Source organism: Vulpes lagopus, chromosome 10 (assembly GCF_018345385.1).
Source record: "Vulpes lagopus strain Blue_001 chromosome 10, ASM1834538v1, whole genome shotgun sequence".
Lineage (NCBI taxonomy): Eukaryota > Metazoa > Chordata > Mammalia > Carnivora > Canidae > Vulpes > Vulpes lagopus.
The window spans coordinates 92,019,382-92,038,481 of record NC_054833.1 but is presented as its reverse complement, the minus strand read 5'-3'; the positions used below and the strand labels follow the sequence as shown (position 1 = coordinate 92,038,481).

Genomic DNA, 19,100 nt, shown 5'->3' with positions numbered 1-19,100 from the left:
CAACTTCAGATTTGCCTTGGACTCTCACCGACCAGCTGACCTTCCTGAGTGTGGGCTTCCCCTGTGGTGAGGACCAGGAGGAGTCAGAGGCTCCTTCCAGCTCAGGGACAGCCAGATCTCCTCACTCTTCCTGCTGTGTGGCCTTGGACCAGTGCCCTCGTCTCTCTGAACCCCCATGGGCCCTTGTGAGATGACCACACCTGGCAGCCTACCCTGAGTGCTCAGCAAGCGTCAGCTGCCCATGTCCTCCAGCCTCGGTGGCTGTGGTTCTTGACAGCCAGCCTACCCAGCGGGGTTAGCCAGGTGCCCCCAGGCTGAGAGGACAATGGATAGAAAGAAGTCTCAGTGACCATCAGGATCCCTGACTTGAAAGAACAGTCCTTATTCTGAAATTTTTGTTTCCTTATGTGAAAAGCACTTTCCCTGGACTCATAATTGCCAAGACTTGGAAGCAGCAAAGCTGCCCCTCACCCAGTGGTGGATGACCACACGACGGTGCGCAGCCTCGGGAGAGCAGAGTCTCAAGTGCTAGGTACTGTGTGCAAGAGGCCAGCCAGGAAGGCTTCACTGTGCACGATCCCAGCTCTGTGACACAGGTCAGGGCAATGCTCTGGGGGACAGTAAAAGGGTCTGTGGCTGCCCGGGGTTGGGGGAGGGGGTAACAGACAGAACACAGGACTCATGTCCTGTGGGCAGAGTGATACATCTGTAGGGTGCGTGTACGCTTGTCCAAACCCAGATTGTCCAAGTCCGAGCGTGACCCCTGCCATCAGCTGTGGACTCCAGGTAGTGGGTTGATACTGGCACATGGACTGAAACAAATGCATTGCAACAAAATGTGTGTGCAGGGGGCACCTGGAAAGTCTGTGTGGTTCCCACTCAGTTCTTCTGTAAACCTGAAACTGCGCTTAAGTTGAAAAAGCCCACCCATGATGGACGGGCGTGGGGAGCAGAAGGGCACTGTGGACACTGCCATGGAGCCCGCATGCTGAGGACCGTGGAGATGCTGGTCTGGAGCCTGGTGCCCCCAGCATACGCAGGTGTGCCCCCCTCCACGGTCCACCCACGTAGAGGGCTCCTCATGCCCACCCCAAGTGCACTCCAACTGAGCGTCTGGGTGCACTGCCCGCACATGGGGCCTGTCTCTTGGAGCTGCAGGAGGATGAAGGAGGATGAACAAGGAGCCAGTGTGGTGGCTGTGGTGGCTCCACCCCCTCCTGACCCCCGGGCACTTCCTGGCTCATCTCCTGCCCTCAGCGCCAGAATGACTCTTACCTGTTCCCGCTGCCCAGGGTCTGTTTCCTGCCTCCAGTCTGCACACATCTGACCTCAGGGAAGCGTCTCCCTTCCGTCCCAAGGAGACCACTGACATGAGGCCTTGCCCCCCCGCCGGGGCCATCCCCACCACCCTTCTCAGTACCTGGGCACAGCAGTCAGCAGGCTGGCGTCCTCTGTGGGGTGTGGGGCTTTGCATCGGCACCTGGCACCCCACAAGGTCTGAATCCTACACGAGCCCTGGCTTCCACTCTGCAATGGTGAGGATGTGATGACTGGTGACGACCCTTAGTGCAAATGCTCCTCCCCTTCCCCCCTCACAGTGTGTCCTCTCATCAAGATAACGTGTGCTCACAGCTGAAGGCGTCCATTAGGGCCCAACACAAACAGCCCCCAGCCCTGGCCCCACCTGCCCAGAGCTTTGAGCCGCTGCTCACCATGTGCACTTACTGCTTGTTTGCACTCGTAGTCATCGTGTGTGGACTTGTGTGCCACATGGAGAACTTTGAGTCTTCGAGAACCCACCCCCTTCCCTAATTTTCCGGGATTAAGGGCATATTTTGTTAAGCCCAGAATTGGTGCACTTTGTAAGCACACGGCAAAGGCTTACTATGGGGCCAGGCCCTGCCCCGACTCCTCGCTCCTCGCCATGTCCCCAAGCACAGCTGAAGCTCCTGACTGCTGCCCCTCTTCAGCTGCATGGTTTCTCAACCCCGTTCTTTCCCCACCTTCCACGTGTTCTGTGGAAGACCTCCGTGTGCAGCTTTGCATGTGAACCAGCCTGCCAGGTTCTCTACCCATACCTACAGAGGCACATGTACGCGTTATGTGTGATACACATTTTCTCTGTTTCTCTGTTGTCTCCTGGAATTCCCGTATCTATACCCTGAGCTCTCCCGTTCGTGGAATCTCCCCGCGGCTTGCTTTATCATGCTTTACTCCCTCACCGTGCTGGTGTGCGTCCTGCAGTAGCTTCGTAAGGAAAGATGCCTGAATGATTGTTTTGTGGCTTTACTGATAAATTGGTCATGTGGGGAATTCTAGGCTGAAATCATCCAGGACTTGGGGACAGCAGCGGTGGTGGCAGCACCTGCCCCTGATGACTCGGTTTCACTGCTGCAGAGGAGGCCCATACCGTTCAGATTCTCCGTCCCTCACACGCAGTTGCCCCCCTCCCCATCCCAAAGTGGGATCTTTGGGGGACGGGGATCTGAAACCCCACAACATCGAATGTTGGTGGATTCCTTCTCCTCCATCGTGCTGGCGTCCGTGAGCCCCTCCAGCCTGGACCCTTCAATTCTGGGAGCTTTCCCATTGTTAGCCTTTGGTGATTTTCCGGAACTCCTGCCACACAGACTTGGGGCCCAGCTGACTCATGCGCGACTCTGATTTTCTCCTTACTGTTTCTCACTGCTTTGCCCACCTCTTCTTTTTGTTCCAGTTTCTGATTTTCTTGAATTTATCTTCCAACTCACTTACCAAAATTCTTATTTTAGCCATCATGCCTTTAATTTCCAGGAGCTCGCTCTTTCTCTCTCTCTCTCTCTTTCGTTGCATTTTATTTGCACTGTGTGGATTCGGTGCCTTCTCTCTCTACAGATTTAATTTCTGGGTTCCCTGATGTCTTTCATACTTTGCATTTTTCGTGATTCTCTCCAATTCCCCAACCCTCCTCCTGCCACACATTTATTTGTATGTTGGAGTCTTTCTTCCTGTTAGAGGCTTTCTCCAAACATCTAATGACCCTTGACTGTTCTTTTTTTTTCTTTTTTCTTTTAAGACTTTATTTAAAAGTGAGCTCAAGCAGGGGGAGGGGCAGAAGGAGAGAGTCTGGCAGACTCTGGGCTCCATCCCAGGGACCCCAGACGATGATCTGAGCTGAAGTCAGACCCTTAACCAACTGAGCCACCCGGGCATCCCGGGGTGTTTATTAAAGCAAAATAACAAAAAGTTGGCTGGCCCAGTGCAGCCCCTTCAGAGGATTTCCCTCTTCCTCCTGGCTGCTGTCACCCCAGCCACCAATCCCTCCCTGAGTCAGACTGGCCATGCAGGCAGGGACTGCCTCCTAAAGTCCTGTGTCTGGTTCCTCTCTGCCGAGTGTCTCTCGGGTATGATTTTCTGGTTCTGTATCTCTAGAAACTTTTGTGTCCTGCAGGACAGAACGTGCATATGTTCTCAGTACCCCGGTTTTTATCCTCTCTCTTGGTTTGTCCTCTTAACTTTGACTTACATGTATAGTTGCATCACTTGGCTGACGATGGAGGATTTATATTCGCTTGTGGGGCTGCCGTAACCGAATGTCACAGACTGGAGGGCTTAACCACTTGCTGTTTGTTCTGTCCCCGTTTGGAGGCTGGAGGTTGAAGGTCAGCGTGCCAGCAGGTTGGGCTCCTCTGAGCCCCCTCTGCCGGGCTTGCAGGCGGCCACCCTCTCACCACCTCTTCCTATGCTCTGTGCCTGTACCCTTTCATCTCCGCTTCTTAGAGGAACTATTGTATTAGGGCCCAGACTCAAGCCCCCTATTGCTTGTTGTGGTAAAATACAACATAAAATCTACCATCTTAACTATTTTTTAAAGATTATTTATTAGAGAGAGAGAGAGAGAGAGAGAGAACAGAGGGAGAAGGAGATGCAGATTCCCACTGAGCAGGGAACCTGATACAGGACTTGATCCCAGGACCCTGGGATCATGACCTGACCCGAAGGCAGAGGCTTCACTGACTGAGTCACCGAGGCGCCCCTCATCTTAACCATTTTCAAGTGTACAGTTCACTGGTATTAAATACAGAGTGTTGTTCAGCAGTTCCTACCATCTATGTCCAGAAAGCTTCTCTTATAAAAACCCCTGCACCCATAAACAAGTCCCATCCAGGCCCTGGTACCTGGTAGTTCTGGGTTTATTGTCGGGGGAGCCACTGTGCCATCACCCACAGCAGCTGCACCATTTTATGTTCCCACTGATGGTGCACAGGGTCTCTGCTTTCTCCACTTCCTCGTGGGTGTGAGGTGGGGTCTTGCTGTGGGTTTGATGTGTGTTTCCCTGATGGCGAGTGATGTTGAGAATCTTCTCGTGGTGCTTATTGCCTCACCTTCTACCTTAATCCTGTGTGCAAAGACTGTGTCACCAAATACAGTTGGTTCTAAGGTATTGGGGGGCAGGACTGTAACACGGGGGATAAATTCTGTACCCTGACCCCCGTGGTAACTCTTCAGAGCCTAGCTAAAACCAAGCTTTAAAAATGATACTTGCAGGGCACCTGGGTGGCTCAGTCGTTGAGCATCTGCCTTCATCTCAGGTCGTGATCCCGGGGTCCTGGGATCAAGTCCCATATCAGGCTCCCCGCTGGGAAGATGCTTCTCCCTCTGCCTGTGTCTCTGCCTCTCTCTGTGTGTCTCTCCTGAATAAATAAATAAAATCTTTTAAAAATGATACTTTCTAGCGTTGGTGATGATGAGGGGAAGCAATCACTCTCGTGGTCCTTTCCAAGGGTAGTATATCAAAAACCTTAAAACAACAGAGAAAAAAAACTTCTTTTGAATGAGCAAATTCATTCTAGGAGTTTATCCTGAGGATATAATCTGTACACAAAGATAAATTATCAAAAATGAGGAATGACTTTAAATGTCCCACAGAAGATGGGCTTGTAGCTTCTATGTGGTGGAACGTTCATGTGTTTGGCTAGCTGCAGCCATCCCTAATGATGCAGAAAAGGTGGAAGGAGGTCCAGGGTACATTTTGAAAGAAGGTTCTAGAACCTAGTCTGCCCACATGTGCGGTGATGCTGCCTCCCTGGCTCTGCAGCCCACAGGCCAGGTGTCCTTGGCCCAGGCTCTTCACCTCCTGCCACATCCCTCACCCCAGGGATGCCCCGACCAGAAGAATCAATCACCTGGGGGTGGTAGCCAGTGCACATCACCTGGTCTTCCCTGACCATTCTAATTTCATAGGTCAGAGTTTGGGCCTGGAACTGTGGTTTTCTCAAAAACAAAACAAAACAAAAAACCAATTGCAACAAGTGTCTTTCATGTTGATGGTCGTGTAGGAAGCACTAGTTGCCTTGTTTGGGAGTCCTGTCTGGCTTGGGGATTCTGGGGTCGGCCTTGGTGTGTGGAAGTGCTGGAGGGTAGTTTGCACTTGGGGTGCAGTGCACTCTGCCATTCGTTTCCAGAAACTCCAGGAAGCCCACTTCCTGGTGAAGTGTGAAGCACAAGAAATACGGGGTGCATCTTGACTGCTCGGTGTGTCGTCTCCAGCTGCTCAGATGGCCCCTGTGCACCCCCCCCTGCCCGGCTGGGATGCAGAGATAGAGGGGCCTCTGTGTGTCCTCCTGGGCATGAAGGTGGGGATGCAGCGTGCTCTGGCCAGCCCCCCCTCCCCCCGCCACTGAGGACAGAGAAGCCTGGAGCCTTGTAAACGCCATCTGTTCCTCGCAGGGAGACACCTGTTCAGCATGGGGCCCTCACAATCAGGTGTGACACATCCTGGGGCGCACAGACATAGATCCTGAGGACAGGGGTGATTCTGGGGTATCTCAGGGAGTGTTTGGGTTCAAGGGGCACATGAGCTCTCTAGAAGGAGTGAGGGTGTCCTGGGGACCCGGCACTGGAGAAGCATCTACCCCCGTGCCTTGCTCTGAGGGAGAAGACCCTGGCAGCTTCTCTGTTTCCTTCTCTGGCAGGAAGCAGTCATGCGGGCCTCCTCACCTCCTGGCCGACGTCCCAGAGGGAGAAGGTGGTCAGTCACCCTTCTGGGTCCAGTCACTGTGACGGGAGGGGAGGCACCGCACCTGGTGCCCCCAGAGAGGATGTCCCTCTGGGAGGCAGGCCAGTCTGGGTGGGGTGGGAGGTTTCTGGAGGGGGCAGTATGGCCTGGGTTGTGGTGTTGGGCTGCGGAGGCAGGTGTGGGGCTGACAGGCCCGAGGCCCTCCAGGCAGGCCTCAGGCTCGGCTCCAGCTGGGCCCACATCCCACTCCTGTTGGTGACTTTGGGTGTCTCTTTTGCCACAAGCCTCAGTGTTTTTTGTCAGGTGAGCAGAGTGTGTCTGGACATCACAGCTCGTGTTCCGCCCCCCAGCTCTCCTTCCTTTGCCTCTGGGGTGCTCCCCTGGGTGCCCCCCAGGACGACCTGGCCTCGCCCCACCCTGCCCTGGGCCCAGGAGGCAGCTTCCTCAGGCCGGGCGTCTGCGGATGCTCAGCCCCAGCAGCTGGGCCGTGATGAAGGCTGCGTTTGCCACCAGGCTGGTCCTCGGGGCTGTGTGACAAGAGCTTTGGAAGAACTGCAGCTGACAGGCGAGGGTTTCGGTCAAACAGGCGTGTGAGAGGCGTGGAGGCCCTAGTGGGACTTCTGTAACTCGAGGAGAGCAGGCTGCCTGCCCGGCCCAAGGTGCTAGACGCTGAGGGCTGGGTTTGGACGGGGTGAATTCTTGAATCTGGAATCGCTGGTGCCCACGGCATGCCTGGCAGCAGCCCAGCCAGATGTTGGACCTCCGTGGGGCCCCACGCATAGCATCAGCCTCACCTGGGGGATTAGGCATGCAGGAGCTCAGCCTGCACCCAAGTCCAGTAGTCAGGAAGTTGGTGGGAGGTTTAGCACCCCACCCCCGCTGGCCTCGTCCTGTGTGCTGCTCCCTGCAAGTGAGCCCCGCTGGCTCCAGGGGGCATTTTGCAGGTGAGGCCCAGGGAGGCTTGCCCGCTCGCCTGGGGTCCCCTTGGGTCTCCTGATTCCGACTTCCAGCTGATGGGGATGGACGGGTCAGTCCGTTATCTTCATTGTGGTGGGCAGGTGAGGGGGTGGCAGTGTCGGTGGGAGGGTCCCCTGCTTTCCTGAGCTGACTTGGAAGGTGGAATGGATGCCCTCAGTGATCCGTCCACCTCTGGGTGTCTTCCTGTGAGGGGCAGCCCAGGATCAGGGTGAAGGTGTGTGTAGGAAGCTGCCTCTGCTCCAGGGTCCCTCCAGCATCCAGCGGGACAACACCTGTTGGGGCCACTTGGCTTCCCCTTGAACTGGGCACCCTGGCTCCTGCCTCTTCACACACAGGTTGCTTGGGGTGTAAAATGAAACAACACACTGGGTTTAACGGTTTAACGGTGTGCAAATAACCAGTTGGATTCAAACAATCACGGGAATTGGGGTGGGGGAGCTTGAAATGAACCCTTTATCACCCTAGCCCGCCAGAGGACTGGGGCAGAGAGGATGCTGGGAAGGAGGGTAGAGGGGAGCCTCCCCTCGGGAGAAGCCGCCTCCCCATGGCCTGCCTGGTCGCAGAGCTGGCCTGGGTCTGGTCTCTTGATGCCTACATGCCCTTTGCAGCAGGTGCTCCCAGGCCGATCCTAGCAGAGCTGGTCTGCAGTTTCCGAGATGTCGAATCCAGTTTCTTCCTGACGTTGGCCATACTCAGAGATGTGTTCCCACTGGGGGTAACCATGCAAATACAACCAAACTGCAGGCTCTGACCAAGGAAGGCTCCGCCATGGCCAGCTCTTCATGTGCGTGGGTGCTATCTACGGTCTGTGTACCATGTGGCGGGCGCAGTCATCGCCCCAGGCCGCCCAGATCGGGGCTCGGGCTGCCTGACTCATGGTGTAACTCCCTGGGCTCTGCTCGGCTGCGCCACGTTGGGCACAGGAGTTTTATTTTATTTTATTTTATTTTTATTTTATTTTATTTTATTTTATTTTATTTTAATTAATTAAAGATTTTATATATTTATTCATGAGAGACACAGAGAGGCAGAGACACAGGCAGAGGGAGAAGTAGGCTCCTGCGAGGAGCCTGATGTGGGACTCGATCCTGGGACCTCGGGATCACGCCCTGAGCTGAAGGCAGACGCTCAACCACTAAGCCACCGAGGCGTCCCGAAATTAACCATTTTAAAGTGAACAATTCATGGGCATCTGGCACATTCACACTGTTGTGTGGTCACCACTGGTACTGAGCACCAAGTCATTTTCATCCCCCAAAATGAAGCCCTGTTCCCTGTCCCAGCAGCCACCACTCTGCTTTCTGCTCTGGATTTGCCTGCTCGGGACATGAAAGGTCCTTCCCCTGGCCTTTGCCCCTGTCTGGCCCCGGAGCACGTGTACATTTTTTCCCCTGATCTGTAGAAGGACCTCAGGAGTCCCAGAGCTCAGGAAAACTACATCGAGTCCTTGCTTTTGCTCCACCGCCATGGGAACTGAAGTTTGCAGTGGCCGTGGCTTGTCTTGGCCGTGCTGCTCCTCACGTGGCCCCTAGAAGGCCAGTGTGGCTGGATGCGGGTGCTTGGGGAGAGGGGCGAGGATGGGGAGCCCTAGGTTCAGATCTGCCCTTCGGCTTCTGGCCCAGTGTGCCTGGGTGGGCCTGTGTTCCCTCACCTGCAGTGAGGTGCTCCTGGCACCCTCAGGTTTGGATGAGGAGTGTTGATAACCTTCGACACTCTGTATCCGTGACCCCCTCCATACCTGCACAGCTGCCTTCCTCACCTTATAGATGAGGAAACTGAGGTTCAAGGAGATGTTCCCAAGGTCACAGATCCAGAAAGCGTGCAGTCAGGACTCGAACCCAGGTCTGGCCCTTTCCCGACGCCTCCCCTGCTGGTCACAGCCTCTGCCAGGCTCTGCATGAAGCTCCTGGAGGTGTCTTCACTTTATTAATTTTTAAAAAATTGGCAAAACAAACATAAAATCTGCCATCTTAACCACTTAAAGTGTACAATACTGGTCCACGCCTGGTCCCGGGGTCCTACTCATAACCCTGGCTGCTGTGAGCCACGGGGTCTCTGTCCCAGCGTGAGACACACCGGCACACCGCATGGCACGGAATCCACCACCACCTTTGCCCCATGACAGTCACCTGCTTACAGCCAGGTTGGCTCTGGGAAGGGGTGCAGTGGACGCTGTGGGGCACACGGGTAAAACCCACATCCTGCCCTCCCATGGGGAAGGGGCCACGCCTGGCTCATGCAGCCTGAGGTGGGAGGAGTTCTTGGTTGGGGCAACGGTGGGAGCTGGGGAGAGGGTGAGGAGCACCCCTGCTGCTCTGCATTTGTGCCCTGGGCTATGTCCCTTTGTAGAGCATGCCCCCCACCCAGCTTTGGGGCTACCAGATGGCTGTCTGCTGTGGGGGTGCAGAAGCCCCCACCTCAGGGTGGGATGAGTCCCACGGGATTAGGCTAAAGCACACGTGCAGCTAAGACGCCCTCCTTCATGGACATGTCCAGGAGGACACTGGTCTCAGGCTCGGCTTCTAGAAAGTACCTTTGTGGGGGGTCACTTGTTCAGTGGACAGGCCACTGTCTGTTGGAGCACAGGGCTCCCAGGTCCCTTGCCCTGGCCTCTAGCCCCAGATACATCTCTCCCCAGCAAGGCCAGGCATGAGTTGCCAGCAGAATCAGGTGTCTGGTTGCCGGGAGCTCACAACCCACTTGAGCAGGAAACGTGTCCTGCAAATGTGTAAGACCCTCCAGAGTCTGCCTGTGGAATGCTGGATGTTGGCTTAAATGCTGCAGGTCCTGTGCGGGAGCATGGTCAGCTCTACGGGCTGGGGTACCCCGAGGTGTTACTGAGGAGGGGGTGCCATCTGGGTTGGATTGGGTGGGATTTGAATCCCGGGGTCTCAGACAAGCCTGTGAAGGGTGGGGACCTGTTCTGACTTGGGCGTTGTCAGTGACTGTGATGGGCAGTGACACAACAGGGACTGAAGTTCTCTGGGGCCACATGGCAAGGCTTTGTGTCTTTCCTCTGGTACAGGGCAGGCATGTGATGGAGAGGGCCTGGGTGGGAGACAGTAGGGAGGAGTTGGGAGTGGGGCAAACTGGAGGGGGCACCCGGTTTGGAGTCCATTTGCTGCTGGACTCCACTCCATTTTTCCATCTGAAAACAAAGATTTTGGCTTGCCAGAGCCTTTAAATTTTTAGGAGAAAGAAGAGCTGAGCTTTTATGTGAAACGTCTTGATTTTGAAATGTTGGCAATTCCAGTTTTTTATAAAAATACCATGGGACAAATAAAGCCTGTGTATTGGTGAGTTTCTGGTTTGCAGCCCCTGTGACAGTGAGCTGGAAGTGTGGTGGGACAGATTCTCCCCATTTTCCCTGAAAAGCCCGACCAGGGTGGGGACCCCGTCAGTGGAGCTCAGCGGGGGCCCGGCAGTGAGTCCAGGAACGCTGGGGGCTGTTCTCCTCTCCCGGTGACGTAGGTCCCCTTCTGTAGACGAGGAGACTGAGGGTCAGAGAGGTTCCCATCACACAGGGGTAAGTAGAGCAGGGACATGAGCCTGGTTTTATCAATTTATTTTCCCCTTTAATTGTGTTGTGGTAAGATATTCTACGTATCATAAAATTTGCAGCTGTAACCACACCTTACACAATTCAGTGGTGTTATATTCATGGTGTTGTGCAACCATCACCTCTACTCTACTTTCAAAGCTTCTCCGTCACCCCAAGTAGAAGCTAGTTCCATTAAAGGACAACTCCCTGTGTCCCCAACCCCCGCCCCTGACACCTGCCATTCTTCTGTCTCTGAACCTGACTGTTGGAAGGGCCTTGTGTCAGTGTTCTCACATGGTGTTTGTCCTCCTGTGACTGGCTTGTTTCATAGGTTCCCCTATGCTGTAGTGGGTGTCACTTTTAAGGCTGAAAAATATTCCATTGTTTGGATGGACCCCATTTGGTTTATCCATTTGTCCATCAATGGACACCTGGGTTGTTTCCACCTGTCGTCTATTCTGATTAATGCTGCTGTGAGCATGGGTGTGCAAAGAGCTCTTTGAGCTCCTGCTTTTGATTCTCTTGGGGATGTTGGGTTTGCTGGTTGCAACACCTTAATGTGCCTCAATGCTCTTGCAAACCCTTCTTGGATACCCCCAGCAGTTGGGAATTTACTGCCTCCCGGGGCAGCCCTTTCACACCGGGTTTGTAGCCGGGATCTGTGTCCCTGTAGCTGGACTCCCGGGCCCCATGACCATTTGGGGCCACTCACACAGCATCTGCTTCTTTCCTGCCCGCTGTGCTCCTCCCTGTCTTCTCAGGGTGGGGCCTCTGCCTGTGTGCAGGGGAAGCTCTCCGGTTCACTCTAGACTCAGTGCCATACTCTTTTTTTTTTTTTTTTTTAAAGATTTTATTTATTTATTCATGAGAGACAGAGAGAGAGAGAGAGAGAGAGAGAGAGAGGCAGAGATACAGGCAGAGGGAGAAGCAGGCTCCACACAGGGAGCCTGACTCGATCCCAGGACCCCAGGATCATGTCCTGGGCCCAAGGCAAGCGCTAAACCGCTGAGCTACCCAAGGATCCCTCAGTTCCAGACTCTGACAACTCGCTTCCCTTTCCCAACTTCTAAGAGAAAGAAATGCAACGGTGCAAAGCAGGACGGGTGCGTCTTCACCAAAAACCATGGGTGATAGAGTCCTAAAGACATGCGGTGGTCTGTCTGCCTCCCAGCAAAGCCCACCAGGTTGTCCCAGGACAGAAGCGTGAGGGCTCAGGCCACCGCTCCCGTCCTCCGGTCGCGTCGCCCTCCAGAGGCTCACCTCTCTTTCCTTGGTGTCCGCAGGGACCTACCAGGGCCAGTGGGTCGGCGGCATGCGGCAAGGCTACGGCGTGCGGCAGAGCGTCCCCTACGGCATGGCGGCGGTCATCCGCTCGCCCCTGAGGACGTCCATCAACTCTCTGCGCAGCGAGCACACCAACGGCGCGGCGCTGCACCCCGACGCCTCCCCGGCGGTGGCCAGCAGCCCGGCCGTGTCCCGAGGGGGCTTCGTGCTCGTGGCCCACAGCGACTCCGACATCCTCAAGAGCAAAAAGAAGGGGCTGTTCCGGCGCTCGCTGCTGAGCGGCCTGAAGCTGCGCAAGTCCGAGTCCAAGAGCAGCCTGGCCAGCCAGCGCAGCAAGCAGAGCTCGTTCCGCAGCGAGGCCGGCATGAGCACGGTCAGCTCCACGGCCAGCGACATCCACTCCACCATCAGCCTGGGCGAGGGCGAGGCCGAGCTGGCGGTCATCGAGGATGACATCGACGCCACCACCACGGAGACCTACGTGGGCGAGTGGAAGAGCGACAAGCGCTCGGGCTTCGGCGTGAGCCAGCGCTCCGACGGGCTCAAGTACGAGGGCGAGTGGGCCGGCAACAGGCGGCACGGCTACGGCTGCATGACCTTCCCCGATGGCACCAAGGAGGAGGGCAAGTACAAGCAGAATGTCCTCGTGAGCGGCAAGCGCAAGAACCTCATTCCGCTGCGTGCCAGCAAGATCCGCGAGAAGGTGGACCGGGCGGTGGAGGCCGCCGAGCGGGCTGCCACCATTGCCAAGCAGAAGGCGGAGATCGCGGCCTCCAGGTAGGAGGGTGTGGCGGGCAGGGCTGGGTTGCAGGGCCTGGTCCTCTCAGCTATGCTGTCCTCAGGATAGGGACCGGTGTTTCTCGAACTGTGCTCCTTGGAACCAGGGGGCTCCTTGAAGTTTCTTGTGGGGGGCCAGGCCATGGATGGTCTGACCGGGTTCTGGGCCCCCCAACAGCCTTTCCTGCAACAGAGCAGCATCTCCTTTGTTCCATGTGCTGGTGTTACTTGTGGGGTAGCAGGTGCATACAGAAGGAGGGCTGTTCTGCTGGTGCACGGACCAGCTGGGGGCCCCCGGCACGGGGCCCATGTGATATGTGGTGCTGTGGGCCAACAGCTGGTGTGAGATGCGGCCTTTACTGGGTTTGGGTTCAGCAGGGCTGCCGGGCACTGAGCAATGGGTCCTGAGGTGGCTGCTGGTGGGCACTGTGTTGGTTTCCAAGGTGACTTTAGTGTTGGGTACAAGCTTCCGGGCTGGAGGAAGGGGCTCAGGGCCCAGCTCCCCTGGAGCTGCAGGGGCAGGTGCATGAGCAGGGTCTGGGCCAGGTGAGGGGGTAGGTAGCTGTGGATGGCCCTGGAGGGCAGGGACCATCTGCTGCAGCTGGATGGGAGTCGCCCCATTGAAAGCCAAGGTCTCCGTGGGAGGCTGCACGCCTTGGTTCTAGGGAAACCATTTCTGAGTTAGCCAGAGCTTCCTGCTGTCTGTGTGCTTTCCTAAGTCAGGGTGGGACCTGGGGGTCTGCCCCGTAGGGCTTGGGTGGTTGTCCCCAGGACCTCTTTAGAAGCCGCAGCCTGCCCAGGCCAGAGGCATCTGGGAGGACAGACCCTTGCGTCTTTCTGGATGATTTTGTGTCCCCAGCCAGGGGCTCACTTATAGCTCAGGCTGTCCAACCTCATCACTAATTAAAGATTTAGTTTATTTGGCTCTGATTTTTCTGTGACCTTTGATCCACGGTAGAAGGAAAATGGTAGCCTGGGTTTATCAGCAGAATATGAGCTGCTCCCCACATCTGAGATTTTAGAGGGAAGGAAATCCATTCTGAGAAACCAGGACAAAGACGGAGCTGCTCCCTGAGCACTGAGGTCCCAAATTGCTCTGCTTACCACCCCCCCGACCCATCCACCAGACATGTTCAGGCTCGGAAACAAACAGGACCAGCATTTATGATGACTCCCCTGGGAGATTAAGATGAAATCAGGTTTATTGGTTATCTTTTTCCATCCTGAATGTGACACTTGCTTGTACAGAACGTGGAATGTAAAAGGAAGAAGCGTCATCAGCTCTCCTTGGCTCCGGCATCCAGACAGGCTGGCGTTTGTGTGTATTTCTTGCCTTCCGGTTGTGTTTGGTGTGGTTTGTTGACATCCATCCATAAAAGGCGGTTACAGGGCTTGGGGAAGCGTGCTCCAAGGTGTGGGGTCCTCGGAGCAGCACCTGTCTGGCTGCAGGTCCGTTCTCAGCCCCTGGGTCTGTGAGGCAGCCCCAGGATGTAGCCGACCATCTTCTGCAGAAATGACTTTAACGTCCAGCGGCCAGGAAAACTTGATTGGGACTGAGGCCTAGGATGCAGGGCAGTTGTCCGACAAATCCCACAGAGTTCATGCTGTGAGCAAAGCTCAGAGTCCACACACCTGATGAGCTCCACTTAGGGCAGAGTGACCGCCTCTGCCCATGACAAAGGTTCAAGAACTCCAGTGACAGCAGCTCCGAGTACTGGGGGCCGGCTCAGGGGGACTGCAGACACCATCTGGCTTAGGCCCATCGCTGCTGAGCAGGCTGGGGTGGGCGCTTCCCCTCTCTGGGCTGGGCTCCCTGTGGAAGAATGGGATAATGTGGCGCACAGTGCCCTCAGCCCATGTGGGGCTTGGAGCAGGCTGTGGTTGCCGTACCAGCCCCTCTACCCCCAACCCTGAGACCTTTTGGGGATGTGGATATGCCTGCAGTGTGACCCTGAGCCACATGGGCCTGCTAGTGCCCAGGGTCACCCATTGGAGGCAGGGGTGACAGCGTCCTGTATCCCTACAAATAGAGATGAGGATGAGCCTCCTTTCCAGGCTGCAGGATGGAGCAGTGCTTCCTGCACTTTTTCAATGGGCTTAGATTTGGAAAAAACAGGGCATGAGCATCTGTCCTCGATAGCAAAGCCCGCAGAGGAGAGCTGGTCCACGCCCAGAACCCCCGAGGCCCACCCTCCACTGGAGCATGAAAGTGGCCTTGGCGCCTGGGAGGTGGCTGGCCCCAGGTGGGCTTTGGTCATGGCTGCTGCCAAGAGAGGCCAGGCCGTGAGGGCAGCAGCAGAGAGGGGCCGCCGCTCCCTCCTCAGGGCCCAGCTGGGCACAATTACTGAGCCAAGTCCATAGAGACAGTGTGATGTCTCCTCATCAGGGCGCCCAGGCCCCTCCCTGGGGGGACAGCTCTGTGGGGACAGCTGCCGAGGGGACAGGGACATGGGCTTTCCTGGAAAACACGCTTGGGGGGTCGGTGGCACCCAGAGCTTGAGTTCTGAGAGGTGGTCCTGTGTTTACCACACAGGTAAGCAGTCAGCGGGGCCGGGGGTGTCTGCAGCCTGGTTCTCGGCCCCCAGTCTGTGCATAGGAATCACCCGGGGCCCTAAGGCCCTGGAACTGCTGGTTTGGAGGGTTTGGGTGTGGTCTGAGAACCTGCATTCCGCAGGAGCCTCTAGGATGCTGGGAACTGCCAGCTCTTCCGTGTGGCAAGAGGCCCACAGGGTGGAGGTGCTGTAGGAGACAAGTAGGGGAGAGTGTGCCCGATGGTCGGTCTGGGTTGCAGTCAGAGCAGCAGGTCCTGCTGTCCTTCCCCTGTGACTGCCTGTAGAGTCCTCTGCCCCCATTGGGATGGCTGCCACCCTGCCCTGTCAGTGACTGGGGGACCCCTGAGTACCCTTGGAACCTGCTCCAGGCGGCTTGTATCCCGTGAAGCATCCTTCACAGCACAGCATACCCGTCTCTTTCGCACCTGCTGCATCTCCATCGCCCCTCCCAGTGCCTGTGACAGACATAACTGGTTGATCACAGTGCTCCTGCAAACTCTCTGGCCTGGAGGACAAAATGTGACAGCTGTGATCTCACCAGAGGAGCTGGTCTTCCTGAGGACCAGCCCGGGGTCTGCTTGGAAGTCAAAATCAAACCTGTCCCCTCCTGGCGAGGAAGGATGCCTACAGGACACCTGGCCCAGAGGCTGCTGAGCTGGGGGTGGGCCTGTCCCTCCCTGCTCCCCACAGGGGGACCCTGGGACACAGCACCCGGGCTGCTTGAGAAGGTGGCCACCAGAGTGCAGTGAGCCCCCTGCCGGACGAGGGTGGGGAGGGGTCCAGAGCCTGTGAGTGTTAGGAGGGGCTCGATGGTGGTCGTGAGGGGCCCCTCTGTCTGTTGCCTCTTTCGGGGTACCTCTCAAATGCTATTGTGAAGAGCTGTCAGTGGATATGCAAAGCCCTCACATGGGCCGAGGGAGCTAGGCTCCAGGCCAGGGGTGTTTCTGCCACTGCTGAACCCCTGGTGGCTGGGACGGTGTGTGGCTGGGTAGTGGAGCATCTGTGCAATAGCCATGCTTCGTATGAATGTATAAGTGAAGGAATGAATGGTTCCCTGGGGGCTGGGAACCTGGGAGTGTGGTGGTGGCCACGGCCTCCTGGGGAGCTAGGGTCACCCCAGTTACATCGTCCTTTCCCAGGGGACCCCAGGAACCCTCTTGTTCCTGGGCACCCATGGATTCTGGTGGGTCCAGCAAGGCTGTGCCTCCTGGCAAAGTTCAGAGAAGCAAGAACTGCATTTTCCTGCAGGGTTACTTTGATGTCACAGCTCCCGGGCCCTGACATCCTGCAGATGGGATCAGGTCCTGACCGTGGGGGCTCACTGTGCATCCATGGGTGGGTCACCGGCTATGCAGGGGGGTGGAAGTAGGTTCCCTGGCTGCATCCTACACCGTGAGGATTACATGAGATGGTGTCTGTGCATTGCTTAGCATGGTGCAGGGTGTGGTGGGCCCTCGTGCAGATGAGGATGAGAACTCACAGCATATGCCCCCCCAAACACCCCCCAGCACACACACCAGAGACCCCTGCAGGGGCCAGGTGTGCCTCTGGGCCTGCTCCTGAGATTAACAGTGGCTGGTCAGGGGATGGAATGCCAGGACATGCTGGGCAGGAGCAAGGACAGTGACCCAAGTGCTCTCTCTCCCTCCCCCTCTTCCTGGTCTGGCTTCCCTCTGGCGCTCCACCTGCAGCCTGGCGCCTGTAGCCAGCGGTTTCCTGGCAGTGGCCGTGGAGCTTGGGGTGAGTGATGAGGAGGTGCGGGGGCAGCTGTGCTGTTCAGGAGGGGCTCTGTTCCTGCGGGAGCAGCCCCAGATGGGCCACGGTGTGTGGGTGGGAGGAGGGGCTGTGCCGGGAGGCCCTGGGCTGGGGCAGGTGTCCTCGAGTCTGCACTGGTGGGGGTGGGAGGTGCCCCGGTGGTGGCTGGGTGGCTGAGGACACATCTTCCTGTGTGCTGAGGCTGGCCGGGTCATCCTGGCCGCGAGCAGGGCAGACAGGGGCAGCAAGACATGGATGCTGGACTGAGTGAGCAGAATTGCAGGTGGGAGGAGATGGGAGCGTCCTTGACCAGGCATTTAGATGGGAGATGACATTCCTGCCACACTGGCAGCTGGCCCCTCGCTCTGGCAGACGGGGCTCCCTGACCACCACGCACTCAGGATCCTCCTGCCAGGCAGCCGGCCCGTCTGAGGCAGGAGCTGTCCCTGCCTGCAGGGTGGGGACGTGAGCCGCGTGGGCAGCGTGGCCGAGAGCCGGCCCCCATGTTCAGCGGGCAGTGGCCCAGTCAGGCCTAGGTGCACGCCTCCACCCTCTCCTTCTCTTGCCCTTTCAAGCCTGACCGAAGTGTGGGACCCCTGAATATGGGGGCGCTGGCTAGGCTCCATGAAGCGCTCTCTAAATACAGTGTTGCCACTAGGACAGGAAGGATTTGGTGCCCCAAACCTCCATGAGGCCTGCTCCAGGAGGGGCTTCCACTCCTCCCCACCCCCGCACCCCCAGCCACTTCTTGAGTACCTGCTATATGCCCAGGCCGAGCTGGTGTCTCTGCAGCCGGGCCTCAGGGCGCCCTGCTGGTCTGCCTTCAGCTGAGTTCCATGGCTTCAGCTTCTGTGAGGCCTGGATCTGTCCCGGGCCGTCCCCAGGGCTTGGGTGCAGTGTCGTCATCATCATCATCATCATCATCATTGGCCAGGAGATTACCTGGGGGCATCTTTCCTTCTTAAAGGAAATGAAACCTTTCAGGATCTGAAACTGGGGGAGGATGTGGCTTGGTTTTTTTAAAAAAATTTCTTCTTGAAATGATATATCCACGCAGAAACAGTAAGGCAATAAAACAGATTGGTGTGGTGGCTGTGTCCCACCAAGACCAGTTCATCTCCTTAGAGGGGATTACAGCGGAGGTCCCCCTCATCCTCGAGGGATCCCTTCCAAGACCCCTGGTGGATGCCTGAACCCATGGATAGAACCAAGGCCTGTGTGCCGTGTTTTCCAGGACTCTGAACCTGTGAGGAAGCTCAGCTGACAAATGAGGCAGAGTAAGGGATTTATAATAAAAATAAAATGGAACGTCGACAACAATATACTGTAACAGAAGTTGAGGGAACATGGTCTCTCTCACCCTTCTTCTGTGGCGTGGGACGGGGACGTGCCCCCGTGGGGAGATGGAGTGCGAGGAATGACGTGGGTGTGTGACAAAGCTAAGGCCACCTCTGACCTCTGACCTCAGGGCAGAAGGGGGATCGCCTGCTTCCAGACCTTGGTTGACTGTGGGTGGCTGAAACCATGGACAAGGGAGGACAAATCTGCATCTTTTAAGTAGTTTCCACACCCATCTTGGAGCCCAACTCGGGGCTTGAACTCAAGACCCTGAGGTTATGACCTGAGCTGAGATTGAGAGTTGGATGCTCAACCAACTGGGCCCCCCCGCCCAGGTGCCCCAACAATCATACATTTTTTTAAAAGATTTTATTTATTTATTCATGAGACACACACACACACACACACACACACACACAGAGAGAGAGAGAGAGAGAGAGAAGCAGAGACACAGGCAGAGGGAGAAGCAGGCTCCACTCAGAGAGCCCGACGTGGGACTTGATCCCGGGTCTCCAGGATCACGCCCTGGGCTGAAGGCGGCGCTAAACCCCTAAGCCACCCATGTTGCCCCATTCGTACATTTTTGTCCGACTTTTTTCCATGTCTGTGCAGATAGAGGTCTCACACCCTTGTGGTTTCCTGTTAGTGATGGGACCGTGCTGTCCGTGGCCCACTTTTCTCCTCACCTATGTCAGGGACGTCTTTCCGTGTCAGGATGTCCAGGCCTGAGTGTTTCTCTGATGGCTGCATGATATTCCATGACATGGACGCACTGTATTGGTCCAACCCTGACTCTGTGAATGGGTTTTGGATGCATCCGGTTGTTCAGTCTTACAGACGAGGCCACAGAGGCTGTGCTTGCCGCCCCCTTTGCTGC

At 56.5% G+C, this 19,100-nt stretch overlaps 1 protein-coding gene across 1 annotated transcript in view; it reads left to right on the top strand.

The window, feature by feature from the left end:
* Nucleotides 1-19,100, top strand: part of JPH3 (junctophilin 3) — an 81,174-nt gene that overhangs the window by 20,833 nt on the left and 41,241 nt on the right. Inside the window, exon 2 of the mRNA XM_041771429.1 lies at nt 11,801-12,578. Coding sequence (XP_041627363.1) covers nt 11,801-12,578 — 778 coding nt within the window. The remainder of the gene's footprint in view (nt 1-11,800; nt 12,579-19,100) is intronic.